Source organism: Crocodylus siamensis, chromosome 4 (genome assembly GCF_052110815.1).
Source record: "Crocodylus siamensis isolate JL-2025a chromosome 4, ASM5211081v1, whole genome shotgun sequence".
NCBI classification, from domain to species: Eukaryota; Metazoa; Chordata; order Crocodylia; family Crocodylidae; genus Crocodylus; species Crocodylus siamensis.
Window position 1 is genome coordinate 154,482,805 of NC_143398.1, and position 21,788 is coordinate 154,504,592.

General features: G+C 41.1%; 1 protein-coding gene across 2 annotated transcripts in view; it reads right to left on the bottom strand.

The window, feature by feature from the left end:
* Positions 1 to 21,788, bottom strand: part of MYO1D (myosin ID) — a 268,077-nt gene that overhangs the window by 72,787 nt on the left and 173,502 nt on the right. For both annotated transcript variants that reach the window (XM_090044297.1, XM_090044298.1), the window contains exon 21: positions 19,602 to 19,756. In XM_090044297.1, coding sequence (XP_089900423.1) covers positions 19,602 to 19,756 — 155 coding nt within the window. The remainder of the gene's footprint in view (positions 1 to 19,601; positions 19,757 to 21,788) is intronic.

A 21,788-nucleotide genomic window follows, 5' to 3' on the forward strand; every position in this document is an offset into this window, starting at 1 on the left:
CCAAATCAAGAGAGGGAAGGAAAAATTCCTGTGTCTAACTAAGACCTCACCATGTGTACCTTCTATATGTGGGGCTTGCCAGTTCCCCTTGCAAGGCTGTGAATCCTTGGTTCAGGCAAGACAGACAGGGAAAACAGGCTACTCTTGATCCAGTTCACGCAACCTCTGAGTGTCTGGCCACGTCTAATTTATACCCTGTTTTTTTAAGCTCACTGCTTGTAAAAGGAAACAAGTATATAGGGTAATTGTAGTAATAATTTTCAGTAACAAATGTGCTTTTTAACCAAGATTTAAAAACTTGAGCATGTATTCCATGTCAAATACAATGCGTCTTCCTTTAAAATATGATGTATTTAAAAAAATACCGTCTAAAACTACGTTCCCAAATTCAAATTCAGGCACCTAGATAAGTGATGTGATCCTGGCTTCAGTACAAACTGCTGGATACTGGACAGTTTTGAAAGTTAGCTTAATGAATTTTTTGGCTTTACTTTTTCAAAACTAGAAATTTTGAGTGTTCAAGCTGAGATAACTTTCCTGGATCTAGCTTCCATAAGGTAAATGTTCGGCACTTTCTGAAAAGCAGGCCTATTAATATATTCTTAGTTATGTACCCTAAATCACTCCTTTGGGAGAGAGAGTCTTATTATCCAGTCTTGAATTCACAAAAGGTGAAATCAGACAGCAGAACCTGTATCAGTTTAAACTAAGGGAAAACAAATCTGCAAAATTAATAGTGGCTTTTATTTAAAGTTGCGAGTAGCTGGAAACCCTAAAGGAGAGGTTTTTAATATTTTAACTTATTATTTTGCGATGCACTGTTTTCCCATGAAAATAATATCATAAAAATAAGAGAATGTGGTAGTAACATGGAGCATATCTACTCCCCAGAGATTTTAAAGGGAAGCCTGAAGTAGTAAAAGATATTCAACAGGTAGTTTACTGGGTTGGGGACCTGTAAGATTTTATTTTATACCTTCATTCCTTTAAAAAGTTAATCTGAACACCTAGAACCTAATTTTTTTTGAAAGACAATAAAACAAAAAGAACATCTCTCACAAAATCATAGAAAATTAGGGTTGGTAAGGACCTCTTCTTAAAATGGGAAATTGAGGGCTAAGAGATCCAGGGAATTGTTGGAAGCTTGGGTTTGCTAGTCCATGCATGTGGGGAACAGCAAGCCAATTATTTTTTTGTGCATGTATGCGTTGGAAACAGTAAGGTTCAACATAGACAACATATGCAATATATTGCAAAGTATATATGTTGCAAAGTAAGGACAGAATGTATCGTCTTATTGTATTAATAGTCAACACGATTAATAAAGTACTTTTAATCTTCAATAGCTTAGGGAAAAATAGCGCAGAAATCTTCACATCCACCGAGCAAGACTAGTGCGCATCATCATTCCATTTTTAAAGATGAAAAAACCAAGTCAGAGAGAATAAAGACCTTGGATAATGTCTTACAGTGAGTCAGTGAAAAAACAGGGATTAATCCACCAGAATTCCCGGCTCAGATTCTGTGTTTGTGTCTTATCTGTGCCTGCCCTCCCATCTCAATCTACAACTTTAAAAAACACATTACTGCAAGGAAAGATAGACAATATCTCAAATAAGCTCTCCAAACAAGGTCAGTGCATCTAAGAAAGTGAATTCTTTTCAATAACTTTAGCGGCAATTTAATGTGTAAGACTGTTAATATCCCTTTGATTAAACACAAGAGGCAGATGGCACAAATTCCAACCCCTTAAGTAAAACAAAAATAAAAAGTTTTATATGCCTGAGATTTGTGAAATGCTGAGGTTCCCACCACACATGCAGGCAAATGCCAGGACAGCTGCTCAGGGCAGATGGGTCCTTTGACAGCTTGATAATACTGACTTGCTGGTGAATCTAAACCATGGTAAGGGCAGCCAACTTGGGACCATCTGTTTACTAGAGAGGAAAGGCTATTGGAACAGCAGGTAGCCAGTGCTTTGGTTGAAAAATAAACCAACAGCAAGATCAGCAGTTTTTATAACCGCTGCTTGTGGAACTCCATGCATACAGCTGACAATCTATCTACACCAAGTTGGTCTGATCCTATAGTAGTATTGCATTGTACTTCTAAATGTGATCTGGGATCTGTATGACATTTAGACATATGTTCCTCCTTGTATGCTTTTAACCACTTCTAGCAAGATAAGCACCTTTAGAAAATTGCTATTTAATTGCTTATCCTATCTGTTAAAGAACCCTGCATAGATGCTAATTGCTATATTTAAAAAACTCAGAAACAATGTCACAGTAATACAATAGCCAGCTGTATGAAATGTGGCTCATAATCAACATTTTTCTGAGATGACATTTCCATTCCACTAATTCTGCAACATTACCTTCTCAGGGGGGAGCTGTGTGCAGAATATGCAATTCAATGGCACCAAAGGCAGAACATCTTGGTCACAGAGCTGGATGTACAGGTAGGTGCATGCCCACATGTCATTACTAAACTGCGTTAACTCTTCTCAAGTGTGTGAGGGTATTTTAAGGCTGCTTTTATTTTTGGATTATAAATTCCTTAGGACAACAACATGTCTGTTCTTGGGCCTGTCCAACAGCACAGACACTGGTACTACTTTAGTGCCGAATACTAACATTTTGGAACTTTTACATTATGACAGGAGTGTGCAATTATTTAGGCTGGAGGGCCACTTAGGGAGTTTTGGCGAGCTCTCACAAGCTGCATCAGCACCACTCCACCCCACCCTCCCAAACAGCTCAGCAACACTCCCCAAGTGGCCCTCCAGCCCAAATAACTGCCCACCCCCATTCTAAGGGCAGAGAGATGAGTGCACAAAGGTTAGAGGAACCTTTGTTCCTCGCTTCTCCCTGCACCCCCTCCCTTGGCCTGAGTCCCCGGGTCAGCTTGGTCCTGTGCACCACCTTGGGCCACATGGGTGCAGATGGAGTGGCTCCTGCCAGACCCAGCTGTGTGCCAGGGACTCTGGGCAGGGGACTGGGGGAAGAGAGAAGGGGGGAAACACAATATGACACCAGCCCAGCTGGGCTTGGATAACCTGCAGCTCCCAGTCCCCTTCTCCCTGCACTCCCTTCCCCACCCCAAATCTCTGGAACGTGGCAAGGCCAGGCTGGGCCAGTGCCGTACTGCATTCCTCTGCATGGCTCTCTGCCATGTGGGTGCACAGCTCCTGCCCAACCCGGCTGCGTGGTGTTGCACAGGAACTGCACCAGCTGCTTCAGCTGCACCCACATGCTGCAGCCTAAAACAGCATGTGGGAAGACAGCACAGCACCATGTTAGCAACACCCATGCCCTACCAGGTCCTGGCCTGGCCAAGCCTGGATAACCCACATCTCCTGGCCCTCTCCCCACTGCGCCATTTCCCCTGCCAGTGGGAAGAACCTTACCTAAACTTCAACTTGCCAGGCACTGGGCTGGTCAGGTCTTTGAGCAGATGCAAAGTCAGAGCTCTGCATAGACAGACTTGCCAGGCACAAGCCTGGCACTCCAACCCATGAAGCCTACAGAAGGCTAGGGAGGCAGGATAGGACCAGGCTGGACTGGGAAGGGGAGTGGCTCCTGCTGCAGCCAGCCAGCAGGGGGAATGGTGAGAGGCGCCAAAAGCCAAGGCAACTGCGGGCTGAATACAATTCTCCTTCAGCAGAACAGCCGTGGACTGGATACAGTCATTTGGTGGGCCAGATCTGGCCCCTGGGCCATATTTTGCCCACCCTGGATTATGAACTTCCATAAGCCCGCATGGTTCTAAACTGCTAAAACTATTTCTTTAGAACACCACAGTGTAATCAGAACCTAGATAATATCAATGCCTGCAAAAACCCTTTTCAAGGTACAGATTGAAAGGGAAGATGGAAAACACATGCTACGAATTCACTCCCTGTCAGAGCTCTACAGCTCCTCCTAACTCAATATCCATGTTAGTTTGTGAAAATGTCTTCAAACCATACACTTGATTTGCCCCTGAACCACAAATGCAGAAACCAAACAAATTTGCAGAAGGGTTAATATTTTGTTGTCATTCTTGGTGAAGTAAGAGGATACAACCAAACTATCCCAGATTTTTTCCTAAGCTACTGAAACCAAACCAAATGGTAAAAGAGTATTAAATGAAGAGTTTGGCCAGTTTTGCTACTTTATATATATTTTCCCCTGAAGAAATTAACTGGCCCCTTAAATCAAAAGTCATTTCACTTTTATTATCTACTTCCAGCATTAAATAACTTCTCCAAGGGTGATTAATTGGTTTGAAAGAGCTTAGAGTATATTCTAGTTCTGGGTCACTATTTTGTTTTCTAAAAAAGGGAAACAAATTTTACAAAACTTAATATAAATAGAAGATAATTTTATTCATAAAAGAATGATTCTCCCCCTTTGCCCCCTGCCCGCTCAAAAAGCTAAGGAGAGCTTGGAATAGCATACCCCTGTGAATACTAAAAGAGAAGCATTATATAGGGCAACTGATAACCTGAAGGTGAAACTGATCATCACTAAAAATGAAACGGAATGATCTTATTTAATTGCTCATATGGTAAAATACTAAAAAGGAAATAGAAAGACTGATTACAACTTTAAAAAACATATAATGTTGCTAATCCTAAAAAAATCCTGTTAATAAAGCAGGATTAACCTGCTTCTAAAATTGAATCTATAGCAGATTCTTTCCCTAAAATTTCCCAGGTGCTTACAGCAGCTGTAGACCAGGTGGTTTAAAAAGAAAAAAAAAAAAAAAAAAAAAAAAGCAATAGCAGCTAGCCCCCTTGTCTATACAAAAGTTTTTACTGGTATCAGCAGGAAACCTTATGGGGGAGAAAAGTCTGGTCAAGATACAAGATCAAATGAGTTTTGACAAAGGATCAATGTTTGATTTTGACAAAATCCTTTGTCAAGATTTAGCCACTGCTAACAGCAATGTCAGCCAGGGATACACGTGGCCAATGGAGATGAAGGATAGATCGATTTAGTAGCAGTTTATTTTAGCCAAGGTTTTTTTTAAAGAAGCGTTGAACTCAGCTTGCCTCATTTGTGCTACAAATGCTCCCTACTGCTGATAGGAACTTGCACTTAAAGAGTATTCATCATTAGTCTGGCTGCCTGTGCTGCTGACACCCATTGTCAGTAATGGGTAATTTTCCTAGTGTACACAAAGCTTAAGTGACAGATTAATTTGATACCAGTAGCTCTAGCACTCTCCTTCTGTGATGAGATTTTCTGCCTTTAAAAAGATGGCTATTTCCTTGGAATGATGTTTGCTCATTAAGACAGCACTACACATTCATTTTCAAATAGCAGTGTGGGCTAATGTTTCTTTCTGTCCCAAAAGGACATGAACATCAATCAATATTCTCCTGAAGTACTGCCTTTAGTGGTTCAAAAAAAAAAAAAAAATCCTGCTCTTTTACCCATCATGAATGTCATACATATGTAAATCCATCAGTCTGGTTAACCAAAGTCTGTCCCATACAAGTTACACCCTTTACACTAGAGGTGCAATTTTAAATAGATTAACTCAGCTAATATAATCCCCTCGTGTTGACATGACTTTTACTGCAGTCTACGCTTTTGAAACTTGTATTTACATGTTACCTGGGCCTGGCTAGAAGCCCTGGAAGGTAACACTGATTAAAAAAAAAAAAAAAAGAAAGAAAGGGAAAAATGTAAGGTTAAAAGACTGATATCAAAATGGGAACTCTGAAGTCCAAAATTTCACAGTACTCAACTCTTCCCACACATCCTGTTCATTGAGGAGAAGAAGAGGAAGGGAAAGCAGGGTGCACAATACAGGCTGAGTGACAGCCTGTAGAACTGTGCAGCTGCCAGGTCCCACTCCCTGGTCCCAAATGGTTTTGGACTTGGGGAAGGAAGGAGAGGGGCAGCACCAATGTCTTTCCAATCTGGTCAGGGAGGAGTGGAAAGACAGACGGTAATGTCTCTGGAGAATCAGAATCTAGCAGTGAGGAGATAGGGAGCCTCCACCACCGGTGCCAGGCTCTTCAGGGCTGGGCCCTTGACCTCTCCTCTCCAGTGAGAGGGGGAGTAGAGAGGTAGATGGGACAGAGGCTGGATAGCTGGATGGTGGCAGCAGGGGTGGGGGGAACTTCTGCTGCTCCAAAGGAGTGAATTTAAAACATCCCACCTGGGGGTGGGGAAGGGTACCACAAGGGCTGTGCACTCCATCTCCTAGTTGAAACAATTCCTTCTGTAAATGTTTCCAAGTCCTTTCACTTGGAAACATTTAAAAAAAGCTTCTTGTCCACACCTTTATGCTAACATTTGCATGGTGAGCTCAAAACGTGCGTCTAGTTATAAAAATGTTGCCTCTTTTTTGATTAGGCAGATGTCCCAGAACTTGTGTTTTTTAACAAAGAAAATCCAAGAGGTATGAACTATTGAATGATTTCTCCTTAATCCCTGATATTCAGATGGTGATATCAACTGGCATTAAAATCTTTCGCTGAAACGTGTTTGGAGGAAGCTTTGTTTGCAATAAAACTTAAATGTCACCTGCATTGTTATGAACAGCAAAAAATAGAACATTTGTCAATTCCTCTTGCACCAAATACATTCAATCTCTTGATTGTGATTTGTCTTTCCTCTGAAGCAGCAATTAATGTGGGCTGTTATGTTTAAGGATACGGCTCACCAACACACTTAAAAATAATTCTGTTAAATTAGAATTCTACTTCTAATAATAATTCTAAATTAACATTAAAGAGGAGTCAGTTAAACAGTACACTTCACAATACTTTTTCTTTCATGATTTCTACAATGCATAAGCAGCCATTGAGGCATTCTAGTTCAGTGCTTCCCAAACTTTTCCTCAGCATGAGCCCATTTATGGTCCCATTTCCTCAGCATGGCTGCTCACTCCCAAACCATGGCCCCCAACCCTTGCGACCGCATCCACTGATGTTGCGACCCCATTTGGGGGTCTCAACCCAGTTTGGAAACTGCTGTTCCAGTTTGAGGCCACCCTTAATGCACGTTGCCTAACACAGTATCAAGAACAGTTTTTTCTGTTTTCGTGTGGTATTGTTGGGGTTTTTTTTTTTAAAACAAACTTGTAATCCAAATCATCTCCTGCCTATATCAGCTGTGTAGGTACGCTGCTTGAAATGGTCATTTGTGAAGTGTACGTGGGGTCATTTTTAAAACAGAATCAAGGCTACACATTTTTCTGACTCCCTTGAAGCACTGACCAGCAAGAGGCATGACAGCATTGTGGTTAAGGTCTGAACTAGGCCTCAGTGACTTAGGCCAGCTCCTGGCTCTACCAAGAGACCACTGTGCTTCAACACCCCCACTTTAAAGTGAGAACTTCCTTCCTAACTTATTTCTTGTCTATGTTGATTGCAAGCACTTTGGATCAAGAACCATCTTATAGTTCATAGAATCATAGAAAATAGGGTTGGAGGGGACCTCAGGAGGTCATCTAGTTCAACCCCCTGCTCAAAGCAGGACCAGCACCAACTAGATCATCCCAGCTTTACATATGAAGCAAGAGTTGTGTGGCGAGGTAATATCTTTTATTGGACCAAACTACAGCTGGGAGAGACAAAAGACAAGCTTTTGGGCTTCAAAATGCCCGTCAGCAGGTCTGGAAAACAAACAAACAGTCATAGTCTAAGCTTAGTGCAAGTTAGAACAACTGTTTGACTTCATTATGATGATGGTGAATTTGATCACCTGAAAGGTTAAGTGGGCTGTTATCACCCAGGGTGGGAAGATGTTGGCAGGGGAAGAGGTAAGAGATCACTTAAGAGCCATAAAGCCAATGTCTCTGTTTTCTGGTGTCCAGTCAAGCTATGATTTTTTCTCCCAGGCCCATCTTCTGAGGATATTGTGTAAGCTTCCTTTGAGGGCAAAGTCCTCAAAATAATTCTGATTCAGTTTAAAAAAAAAACAACCCACCCCATATGGATTTCTAAAATGACCATTTCAAGTAACCTGTTTATATTTTCAGTGTTGACAGGTGGTACTTTAGTTAAAAGACATCTAAAAACTGATATAAAGCATGTAGTATAATGCAATCTTAATCTCAGTTAGCACTTCTCCATGCTATGGCAATTCAATCAGCCAAAGTAAGATGGGTAAAAGAAATATTTTCCAGACTAAAGTTGTCTCTACAGCACCAAGTAAACTCTCATTCCAAATTACCATTTTAAATAGCTGTTGGAATCTACAGATTTGTTTCATATATATTTCAAATAATTTAAAGTACTGGTAAATAATATGAATGAAAAAAAAATGAACTTATCCAATCTTTTCTGCTGTCACAACCAACTCTAGCTTGCCAAGAATCGAATGCTTTTGCTTACCTGGAACATTCTACTGATTGTTCATAATGGGTATGGATATTTAGATATGGATCTTGCTTAAAGCCTTGAAAACAACTTGCTATAATGCTGTACAAAAAAAATGAAGTTACACCTTTCCTAGCTTGGGGAGTGGGGACATACAACAATCTTCTAACTGGACACAATTTCTAGTTATCCAAATCACTTAGCTCTGTAAACACCTGTTAATGATGCAAGACTTTTGATCAACAGACTCAGCTTCTTCCTAGCCAGTAACAAAGAGCCAAATCTACATGGACTACTTTTAATATCCCAAATCTCTGCTGACTGCTTAACCAGGTTGGTCAAGCACCACCAACCTATCAGTTATTAAAAAAGACCACAAAAAAGCAGAACTTAAAACATAGGGGACAGATTTCTCAGCAGCAGTTTCATGGCTCAGGGAATACCTTCCCATACATTTGTAAGAAGGACCACACATTTAACCACCACCATAACAACTTGTCTAATGCTTTAGTTCAGCTCTTTGGAGAACAAACTGTTTCTGTGATGTGCGACAAGTTTCTAACACAAAACAACCAATAACTACCATCCCTTGTGCTTTGTCCAACATAAAATAACTGGTAGTTTCTTATTAAACAATCTACCTGTAAGGGAGGGAGAAGAAAACATTTTCACTGAGTTTTTACAAGCTATTCCCATGCAATGATAACACAGTCTAAAATGTTTGGAGAGAATAGATAGATTGAGCCTGGACAGAGTCCTAATAGCCTTTCCAATACTTCTGCATAGAGGTCAGCAACTGCTGTACCTTAGTACTTAAAAAGCTGCTCTCAACTTCTCATCTGGGTGATTTAGAAACTCTAAGGAGGATTTACTCACTGCATGGCTGAATGCTATACACGCAGGGATTTAACAAGCTTTAACTTGCAGGCATCTTTAGTAGATTTATCTTAAGCTTTCTTGGGTATTCCCCAAGTCTACTTCAAGCCCCAATTTAATATGCTGACTTGCATGAAGCTGTGAACTCTAGAACTGTGGGACAGACCTTTGGGCTAGAGAAAGCAAGTGGTAGGAGAACAAGAGCTCATATATGGCTTCTGTTCTCTCTGCTTCCGAGTCAGGTGGCTTCCTCCTCCATGCAGCCTGGATACCATTTGGGAGTTACTGAGAGGAGAAGCAAGACAGTTCCTTTCCCAGTTCTGGTAACTAGCTCTGCTGGAATTTTGTCTTCAGCCTTGAACAAGACAATTTTCAGTCTTATAATCAGGGATCTTGGTTTTCTCCAACTTAAAAAAATCCCAAAATTTTCAGTTAAAAAAAAAAAAGTAACCCCAAATCCGCATTTTGCTGTGATTTGAATGAAACACAACAAACAAACAAACAAACATATAGTGATGTTTCATTTTAATCATGGAAAAATGTGGATTTGGGGTTACTTTTTTTTAAAACTGAAAATTGGGAATCAGACAAAACCAGAATCCCTGCTTATAATTCAACCAAGTACCTTACCATAGGGGCAGCAAAAAGCAGTGGCGATGTGTAGGGGGTGCACATGCACCCCCACCCCCATGAGTGCTGTTATACCCCCTGACAGGCTGCACTCTGGGCTTAGGCAATGGGCAGGGGTGTCAGGGGGTAGTGCCAATGCTCCCCCTAAAAGCACCAGCCAGGGAGCGGTGCTCCTGGAAGTGGCCGCAGAGAGCAGTTGGTGAGATTGGCCATGGGGGGACCCCCTTAGTCACTGACTGGTCGCTGGGGGGGCATGTGCCCCCCCCGACTAAGGTGGCATCAGTTGCCCATGGCAAAAAGGCACAAATCTAGAAACTTATCTTTCCAAGATTTGGGGACTTTGTTCCAAAACATGTAAGCACCTTATTTTCTTGGGGGAAAAAAAAAGTGCCACAGCTTACGAAAGAAGGCATATTTTTTTCCCAACCATCCCTCTGTCAAATGGCTGAAGCATTTTTGCTGACATTTTCCAAAATCATTAGCTTGACACAGCACCATGGAAAATTTCAGACCAAAGAATTAAGACCTTGGCAAAAGATATCAGAAACTGAAAACAGTCTTCTAATGAAAAGGACAAGACAGTCTTAACTATAGGTGTCACTGCCAGCATTGCCTATAATACACATACATAAATTGTATTAATATCATATCACATAATTATACAGGACTACATTAAATTAAATATCTATTGTTCCTTTATGTCCAAAGACTTGGGGAAAAAAAGCGATAAGAACATAGTAATTATGAACTCCAGAATATAAACTGTAAAGCTATGAACTTAATTCAAAGGAACCATCATTAAATTAACCTTGCTTCTTATGTTCCAGAAATGGTATTTAATCTGGAGCTGCTGTGCAAGCTGATCCTTTTTAAAAACTATTTTAAAAAGATTTTGGCATTTATACTAAGGTGGCCATGAAAAACTGTGCACGCCCATAAAAAGAAAAGCTAAATTGAAGACTCCTTCCATCACTACTTTTTACAACCAGTGAAAATATATCTGCAACTGCACAGGTGTGGAGCATATCAGGTGTGAGATACCACTCTGAAGTCACATTACAGGGTTGTGCAAGGACTGAACAATCAAACTGGATATTTTATTGCCGGATCCACTTTCTTTTCATGGCAACCACCTCCTGACAGGCACCACAAAGAAACCTGACACTTGCCGTCAGGCCTGCAGTGACTTTCAGCTAATACCAGCTTAATGAGGAACCTCTCAAAGACACTCAAGCCATGGGTCAGCTAATCCCTTCCACCGGCAGGATTTTTTACTCTTAGAAAACTGAAACCAGCTGAAGACTAAGATAATATTTCCTTTTATTTTGATTTGTAGACTTTGCTTTGATGGGGGAAGTCCTGGCCTTGAGCTAAATATTTAGGAAGAGAAACTTGCACTGCTTCTCTGCAGAACATCGTGACTATTCACCAGTTATTTCTATTGGCACCACAAAGCAGGGGTGTCTGGTAACCCTGCTTTCCTGTTTGACTGGCAGTGCCGACAGGTGTCATCTGAAAGATTAAATAAGACTAATACTACTGTTTATTCAAGGGAAAACCAAAATCCTTGAAAATATTTGCCAATCATTCTAAATATTTAGGGAATTCTCTAGATAACACGGCCAAAATAAAGGACTTTCTAGATTTTGAAACTTTTCATTGTTAAACCAATGTGAAAAAATGCATATAAGTAAGAAAATTCTATCATTACCTGACATAAATAATATTCTTACCTTTTTTCTCTTTTTAAGGGAAGACCTAAACTACACACAAATCTATACTGGATACATGGCAAAACCACAGCTTTGGGTAACTGAGCATCTGCTTTACGGCATGCCTAGCACAAAGGGAAGCCAAAGGGGAATTATTTATGAATTCTATAAGGACACAGGAGCTGTAGGGTCATCAATGGATGGAAAACGTCAGTAACTGAACAACTGTTCCCAACACTAGGGTCCTTTTAAAAATAAAGATGCCTAAGGCCATAAGTGCACTTACGTATGTTTGGGGAAAAGAGTCTGGTTGCATTCAAACACAGCAGTGCAAGAACCAGAACCTAAGAAATTTTGCAGGGTTCCAGAAATGAAGGTACAAGAGCTTCACACTGCAAGATTTCTACTCAAACTTCAGTGATTTTTAGGGCACAAAATACACATTTAAGTACATCTTAATATTCAGCTGGGCAGAGGGAGCATGTGGGGCTGGTCTTCTGCCATTCAGAAGCTTCATTTCGCCTTTACAGTTTTAATTTACATGAATGCCCAAACATTCCTTTCAAATGAGATATTGATATTCAAATCTCAACAGTTTAATTTTCAATTTTGTTATTGAGCAGTGGCTGGCAGGGCTTGCTCTAAAGTCCCAATTCAAGATGGCAATTCACTGGCAATTGAAAACACCCAAATTCTGTTCTGCCACAACTCCTTTAACTGTGCATGAGCATTTCATATGTACAGACGCATTCGTACTGGAAACATACCATATTTACTCAAATCTAAGATGACCCTGAAGAGAAGATGACCCCTGATAATTACATTCTATATACTGAAAATATATAAATTTGTTATTATTTTCTAGGGTTGGAATCTAATTATTGGAGGTTTGCCTTGAACTTGTCCCCCTTCTACTGCTACAGCAAGGAAAATAAGTCTGGGAGGTCAGGTATTCCTCTTGCTTTCCCATCCCCCCCACAACTTATTTCCCGTACAGCCCCTTGCCCCCTCCTTACTGTCAGATCCTTCTCACCCTGAGCACATGGAAGTGAAGGGCAAATCTGAAAACAATGACCTTGAAATAAACATACTTGTAGCAGTTTTCAAATAGGCAAATAGGTAAATTAAAGGTACCATAGACTTTGTTCATCCAGATTTGATACATTTTTACCTTTTTTGTCATTGGTGCAAGTTTTAGCTAAGGTACTCCATAAACACACTTTTAAGCAGAACTTTTGTACCTGCTTCTATATCATACAGACTTGTTCTTTTATATATTAAATTTGTCCATACATACACAGACAAATATTATATAAATTTCAAGGGCCAAATCAGTTCTAGATTCAATTGTGCAAAGCCCAATAGTCAAAAGTTCTGGAATTTGACTGAGCTATGCATGACATTAGTCCAAAATCAAAGGCTCATGATGTACCATACAGTTCATTGGGCTGGGCTACAGCGGAGTCAACAGTGCTCAAGCCATGGTGATCCCACAGCTCAGCACTACTCAGTATGTGGATGTACTCCAAATATCAGCCAACAAAGGATCCATGTGCTAATTAGTCCTCCACTCATGACTGGAACTGGACGTTCTCCAAATAAATTCTCCAAAATGCAGATGTGGTACAGGGGAACCCGGTCCATCTCCACCCCACAGAGGGCAGGGCCACACTAATCATATGCGACAGGCTGAGAGAGAGAGCCACAGAGGGATTCTGGGTAAACTGTTTGAGGTCCTGTTTGGTGATGTTTGCCAGATATTTAAGGTTGGTGAAGATTCGTTATCCTAGCTAGCTACTGTGTTACACAATCGATCATGATTCATTCAGGGACCAGCTCAATGCACAGTAGCTAGCTGGGATTCCAAGTTAATGAGCAAGGATTAACACCTACAAAACCACAAACTAAGGACAGGAAAGAATCAATACAGAGCCAGGAACTGCTTTTGCCCCAAGACAGACGCAGTCAGTTACACAAGCACCTACGTCATAAGTTTTACCTGTCAGCAGCTAGGGGCACAGGGCCCCAGAACCCCCCTGCACTTATCTCCTTAAAAGCTGGCAGGCTTTGTGGCTGCAGCTTTGTGGCCTAGTAGCCAGGCCTGCGGTAGCTTCCCCCACAGCCCGTGCCCCAAGACAGACACAGTTGCACAAACACCCAAGACGCGAGTTTCACCCGTCAGCAGCTAGAGGTGCAGGGCCCCAGAATCCAGAAGCCCCTGCACCTATCTCCTTGAAAGGTGGCAGGCTTTGTGGTCTCAGCAGGGGCTATCAGGCCTGCAGCTTTTATCCTGCTGCGCCTTAACACACAGTGTCACCCATGTCATCAGTTTTGCTTTTCTGCAGCTTGAGGTACAGTTTCCCCCAAACCCTTGCACCCATCTCCTTGAAACTTGGCAGGCTTTGTGGCCTCTACAGGGGCTAGTATGCCTGCAGTTTTGATCCCACTGTGGCTTAACACATACATATAACATGAGTTTTGCTTTCAAGAATTTGGGGTACAGTTTCCCCCAAACTCCTATACCAATCTCCTTGAAACTTGGTAGACTTCATGCCCTCAGAAGGGGCTACCACTCCTGCATGTTTCATCCAGATCACACCAGAAATGACAACGTTATAAGCTGTTTTATCCTTCCCCATTATATCCTCTGAGCAAAACGTTTTGACTTGCATTGTTTTGTTTCAAGGCTGTTTTGACTATATCTGTTCCATTTCAATTTTGCTGTTTCAACGGGTCAAAACAGCATCAAAACAAAACTGGTGGCCAAATTTCACACAGCCCTACTGGCTACGTGTCTGACACCCATGCTCTAGCATCCCCCGGCTACTGGCCTGAGCCACTGCAGGCATGCAACTGCCGTCCAGTTGTTTCTCAGTTTAATCTCTGCATCTTAGATAGACCTGCAAAGACTGAATTGATTCATCTTGGACTTTTTGACTGTCTGTCTGTACTTAGCCCACGAGTTTTCTTAGCCTGGTACAGGAAATACCATGATCACCACGACTCTTGTAAGCTAAGAAGTAGTTTTCTCACAGTGAAGCCTGCCCCTTTCACTCTGGCCATGCTGACCCCTGAAAGTTTCCCCAGATGCAGAAAACTGAACTACACAATTTTGTGACAATGGGGGGCTGCTTTCCTGCTTTCTGCCTCACCTTTTGGCTAAGAGTAAGTAAGATTAGGGGGCATCCAAACCCCAAGGTCACTGGGCTTGCACATAGAATGTCTGCCACAGGTTTGAGGAGTATCCGAAGCCTCAGACTGACGAGTCTGGGAAGGAGGATGCTTGTATGGTGTTAAAGCCACAAGGACTTGAAAAACTGAGCTCTGCTCAGTTCAAACTTGGAACTTGATCATTGGGCTCTGCCCAATAGGATTCAGAACCGATTTAGTCCACAAAACAAACAAAAGCAAAAAAATTGTGGTAGATTCCCATCAGCAGTTTCTCAGCCTCCAGGGCTAAGATCAAGCAATCAGCTAAAAGCCTGACCAATGCCTTAAGGGCAGAGAGAGGGATTGCTGGGGTGTAAGGAGTGAAGCCCAAAACAAAGGTGGCAAGTAACCAGGCAAGTACCCAGGAGGTGGAAAGTGAGATAAAAAAGTGGAAAATTAAGTCTAGAGACAAATGAAGAGTGGAGAAGCAGAGAAGAAAGATGACACAGGTGAGAGCAACAGCAGAAACAGCAACAATGTCAGATACAGTGGCAAAGAAGGTGATAGGGAGAGGAACAAGGCCAGAGGCAATAGAGGAGAAGAGGAGAAAAGAAGATAGAACATGAACAGCAGGAGAAGGTACACTGGATGAGAGGCAAAAAGCAGCAGAAGCAGAACAGAATGCCAGCCCACCAGGAACGGCACAACAGGAAGACACTGAAGATGCACTGAGAGATGTCAGGGGGGATCAGAGTTTGAGGATAAAAATCGGTATCAACTGGTGACAGGATGCAGATGGGATCGGCGATGAACAGATATGAGTTCATATAAAAGGTACTGTTTAAGATACTGGAGGTGCAGGCAGAACATCTCACCAGTCTGACTGCTTTCCCAAACAGAAAGACTTAGGAGTTTACTTACTGAAATGGTGAAGGGTAAGAACATTTCTGGAAGAAACATGCAGAGGAATGTGGAAGGGAAGAATTAAGAGGGATAAATTTTATAGCAGGGGAAAAGTCATGGGAACAAGCGATTATAGTAAGAACGTATATGGATTTATTAGAGGTAGAAGACATAAAAAGGTGGATGGAATTGAATTTGCGAAGAGTAATGTGTGTACAGAAGGTATGAGATAATACGGTATATGGATGGGTCTTGGAGGGCACAAGTTATATTGAGGGCAAACAAGTGGAGCCCAGGTTGGGTGCAGCACCTCCCATCTGTGATCCAGCTGAGGCCACACCAGGGATTTATAATGAACCACGAGCAACCAAAGCAATGTAGCAAAGTGACAAGGAAAGGCACTTGTCCACACATGGTGGTCTCCTCATAGTGTGTTACAAATGTGAAGGGAAGGGGCATAGAGCTGTAGAGTGCCAGGAATCCCTAAAATGCAGTAGGTGTTGGGGGGCAGGACACCTATTCCACAGGTGTCCCAAACCCTATGAAAGCAAGGTATGTAGAAAAAATATTTCAAGCTGTGTTTATGCTAGAATTGCTCATTTTCCAAATCAGCATTGAATCTTCAGATTTGGATTCAGCTGAATTGAATCAGGACAGTGATCTGAATCAACTAACTGAATTAGTGTCCCCGATTCAAGCCAAATTCAGATTGAATACGGCCCATCTTGTACACCCCTAATAGAGAAGACTGATGAGAGGGGCAGAGAGTTTCAGACGATTACTGAGGTAATAGTTTTTCATGGGGGTGTATATTAAGGAAAATTGTTCTGTAAAAGTTTAGTATATGTAGTTGTTTTTGCGATATGAAGTTTTGGTAAAACAAGGATGCTCAATATGTGAAGCTTTGTAAGTGTAGGGAGATAAGTGTGCGTTTTAATAAAAAGGGTAAATAAAAAAACCCAGTTCCCATCAGTATGTTTGCCAAATATGGGCCATGTGTTTTATGGTCATGCTCAGTGTTGGCCACATTTAATCAACTTCATAGTTGGTTTCCATTACTGAGCACATGCTGCTTTGGGCAGTAGTTTAATGACACTGTATATAATGTGGTTTCCTTGTATGCAAATATAAGACAAGGGGCTTTTTTCCCCCTATGCTGACTGGGCGGAAAAACATTGTCCTGTATTTGAGTCAATATAGTATCTGTCACACAGTAGAATATTACCCTATCATCCTACATGATACCCCACACCAGTTCCTGTAGTGTGTTGTTTGAATTAGTAGGTTAGGTCTAGTCCTTTCTTTTTTCATGTTCTTGTGACAAGCTATTTAGCAGACTTTGCAGATTTGTTGGACTCTGACAGGCCATGCCGTAAGCACTTCTGCTGTGGCCTCAAACTTGCAACCTCTGGGCTGTTAACTGTGCCTTAGTGCTTGTGCCACCCCAAGCCAGGCCTAGTTAAAGTGTTAGAAAGGGTTAATATATCAAAATGTACAATGTACCAAGCCATGAAGGAGAGCTGCCTTAAAAAGCAAACAACAAAAAAAACCAAACCCCAAATAACCAAGAACTAATCAAGCTGCTATGGTTAAGTTGGTACTGAACAGGAACGTAATAAAAAAATTAAATTAATGATGTGTCAACATGTAGAATGTGTAAACAGTTTGGGTATTGAAAAGATGCATGCTTGGCACATAATTAATATGCTAATTGGCTAGTACATGCATAATCAGAAAATGTATCTCCACAACTGAATGAGTATTAATGTGTGATTGGATTATTCAAGGAATAATGCATGTATATAAAATGCTGGATTTTGAAGGACTTTGGATCTCCGTAGCTTATACCTCTCCCCTCCGTCAATCAGTCTGATCACCTGACAGATAATAAAGAAAGGCTACTATGGGTTATTATACTCAGTGTGCTTAGTCAAACTATGCAGACGTGGAACTGGGACTGTTTCTGGAAATTGCAACACAATGTGCCAACTCTGCTCGTTACAAATGCTTTGTTTGGTATATTCTAGAGCCGTATTCAACAAAGCTACATAGTCACCCAGCTAATGTCAGAAACTTAAGGGGCTGATGAACACAGGTTAGGGAGCACAGCAGGAAGTTTCAAGGCACATGTAGCTGAAAGAAAGGAGAAGCAAAGACACAACAGATTGCCTGAACTTCTCTTCAGGAGGTCTAGAAGAGTCTGTAACATTTTACTCCCCCTGCCTTCTGGATATTCATGGAAATGAGCTATGGATGCTGGGGTGTGAATACAAAGCAAACAGTACTGGGGGGGAGGGGCAATGAAGCAAAGGTATGGTACTCTGCGCTATCTTTGAGGGTTAATCCACTGGACCGCCTTCTCTTCAGCCAGCCAGGAATACAGAACAGTTTGGGAGGGTGTATTCCATGGTTTCATAGTTTCTAGGGTCAGAAGGGACCTGAGCAGATCATCAAGTCCAACCCCCTGCCATGGCAGGAAAGAGTACTGGGGTCAAAGGACCCCGGCGAGGTGTTCTGTGTGGCCACTGCTTCTGGTAGAGGAAGAGAAATCTCCGTAAAGTCTAATTTTAAAGAGAAAGCTAGTGCTAAACAAATTAGATCTTTACTAAAAGAAGCACTGACCGGTTCAGAGGACAAAGGGTCAAAACGTCACTCTGTGAGGAAAATGTTCCCTTCTCAGTTTTTTTTGCATACTAAAAGGTTCCTTATATACAAATTGACATTTTCATACAATGTATTCTCAAGCAGGGCTACTACTTGCTCTCAAGCTTTGTACAGCCATACAGGTTCAGGTGGCAGGAGGTTTAAAAATACAAGACCTGAGCTCAACAAGAAAAAATGTCTTTTGTCATGAAATGGAGGCACTATACCACCACACTACCACCACCATGTCCCAGGGCACTCTCCAGTCCAACTTACAAAGCAAAACTCAAACTGAAGCGAGAGAGATGAAAAATAAGGTTAGCCTCAAAACATCAGAAGACCAGAATGGAAAGAACAGGCCAAATTCAAAAGACAATACATATATAGCAGTAGGTTTGCCTTAACATAAGAACTTTCATAGTGGAACCTTTGGCAATGAGTTCCACATGTTTAATTACTCACTACATGAAAAAAGATTTCTTATATCAGATGTAATGGTCCACGAAACTTTAGAACACGGACCAGCACACGATCCAAGTACAAATCCACTACTGCACACAGAACTAGACTGACAGATTTCTGACAAAATAAACAAGAACGGTTAAATTATTAAACGGATGGTATTACTGCAGATTATGTCCTTGTATAATAAGAATTCCTCTAGTATGAAGGCTGAGTGATGAGCTAGCTATGGCTTTTTAGGCTTCGTTAACACAGTCAGTTTCCTGATTTGGGTATATGGGTATGTCTCTAGTGCATTCATGACCTGACCAAAATTCTTGTATACGCACCCAAACTAGCATCAAAACTAGTTGGTTTGGGTACCAGTCACACAGTCCACAGCAACATAGAACTCAGCTTAGTTTAATCATGTAAGTATTTACTCTGCTTCTTGGACAGGATTTGCATTAGGGTGTAGATGGACTCTACATATGGAGACAACACTTTACATGGAAGTAGAGACACAAAAGTTTAAAAATCAAGAGCAGAATGATTATTCATAGGACAAAAACAAGAACTGAAGAACTGATTAATTCAATGCAGGTAAAAATTAAGGACCAGACCCTGAGAAGAGCAGGTAATCTGTAATTCACATTCAGAATGTATGTTCATTAATCTCTGGCACAGACCTCAAATATACATCTTTTGGCAGGCAGATGCCCAAAATACTTAGTACTGGCTAGTGAACTATCTTGGGGGCTCTCACTGTTTGGATGCCCTGTTATAGATATAAAAATAATTGCTGCTTCTGCCTGAACATGGCATAGTAAATTAACACTGTTATATAGAGACATCAGCATCAAGGATCTTTAAAGAATTCATGGATCTGATGAACTGAACTGAAAATTAAATGGACAACTGACCTCTTGAAGTGGTTTGCTAGGACTCCAACCAGCTCTCCGATACAACTTGCGTTAGTCGGCTGTTGGTTGAAGAGGCAGACAATGAGGTCTTTGTTGTCTTTTGTGTGGAACACCACAAGCTGGTCCTTTCCATTGGAGACACTCAATCCTATCAACTTCAGAAAGAAAACACAGATTACTATTTTACATATTTAAGTATTGTCCTAACCGCTCTGTACTATCAGCAGAATAGAGTAGATTATCTACTATTATTTCTATCTTTAAAATCTATGACTTACTACAGTACACTATCCCAAGACTTTAGTACTAGCTATAAAAGGGATCACAAAGCTCTATGGCAAAGGTTAGTAGGCAGAGCATTCAGCTTCTGAAAGCCCCCCAAAAATTAAGACAGAGGAAGAGATTGAAACTGTGAATTATCCTGGAAGCCAAGTGTCCAGAAAGAATGTAGTAAACTCCTGAGTTTTTATCGACTCTTTATCTGTAAAATTATTATTCATAGTAGTAGTAGTATGTATAAACATTACCACAGTAACAGTGTTCATAGGTACAAGTAGTTTGACATAAGCAAGTCACATACTCCTCAAAGCATACCAGTCTTACTGTGGACCAGGGGCCTGTTGTGCTAGGCAGCGTCATGTGCCCCCACTGCCACTTCCAAGAACAAATAGGTTAAGAATGGAGAAGCCTTCTTCTGATTGCTGTAGGGGTGATGGCTACCAATAATTTCTGAAAGGATGTCATTGCAGCAGGTGGCAGTTGTACCAGCATTTGTTTTTCCTTTCCAAAGGAATCCAGCAGCAGAATGTGCTGTGATGTGGTGTGATGGAGAAAATGTGTTTTCTTTCAGCTTAACGATCAAACATAGCCCTTAGGAAGGATCAATGAGCAAAAACTAATAACAAAATTAACTAGGTAACCATCTTGATGCAGAACTTAAGGTTGAGAACCAGTGATACAGATTTAGATACAGTGCAAATATTTGTATGGAGATTATACACACATTTGGCCTCTTGATTACATACAGGAATGTCAGTGAATGCCTATTCATATCACATACACACACAATCTATATCTCTCTACATAAAAAGATCTAGACTATATAAAATATATATAATCTCTCTTTTTACCGTTAGATAAACAATGAAATTACTACAGGTAACCAAAAGGCCTACTGTCTCCAAGATGTAAAGACATTGCAAGGTGGGGAAGGGGGGAAAGAGGGGCACACAGGAAGGGGGTGGACAAACAGAGAATAATAATAATAGAAAGAAAAGGAAAGGAAAGGGGAAAAAAAAAAAAAAAAAAAAAATCAAGAGAGACTCGCTTTTAAGAGGTTGGAATAAAAGACCCCACATACCACAAGAGGAAAATACAGCAGAAGATCTATTTTTCTTTCAATATTTTGCCCCCACAAGCCTATGAGAGACAATGGGCTCCTCTCTAGGACTGTCTGGACAGGCTAAAAATGAGGGACAATTAATCTGGAAATTACAAATTGCCATCTCCTGTGCTAGAATAAATATCAGAACTAATCTAATTGGAGAAGACGTAGAACCCATGGAAGCCTATACTGCATTCAGGGATGATCAGGATCAGTTATAGGTTTAATAGCAATCCCAGACCCACTTTCCACAAAGCAGCATTTCTCAGAATCATACCAATCAGAGACATAACACTGCTGCAGCACCCCACAGAAGTCTGTGCAACAAATACCAGAGTAGCTGCCTCCAAATTTCAGAAATAACTGACAAACAGAATCCCCAACTAATATATCACATACTATGCTACACATGTTCACAGGTGCCCACACCTCCCCAATGTGAGATAGCTGACTGCTGCAATAAAAAAGACTAAGCTTTCAGACTAACTGCACAGACCTATTTTAATATTGCAGATACCCAACAGAGATTTCCTGCTGATGGTAGCTCACCTACAGCACACAATGGAGGCTTTTATTCTCCACTCTACATAATACTTCAAAAAATTATGAAATAATTTAAAACCAGGTTACATTTATACATGGAAATTACTAGCTCTCTGGGTATATGTTCCTTAAAATTAAATTTGCATGCTTAAATAAATATCAGCCTGTGCTCACAAGAGAAATCCATGGATTGTTGCTAGCTGGGCTTTAAATGTGCATCTACTATGAAAAAAAAAGAATGAAGTACTTGAATTTTAAAA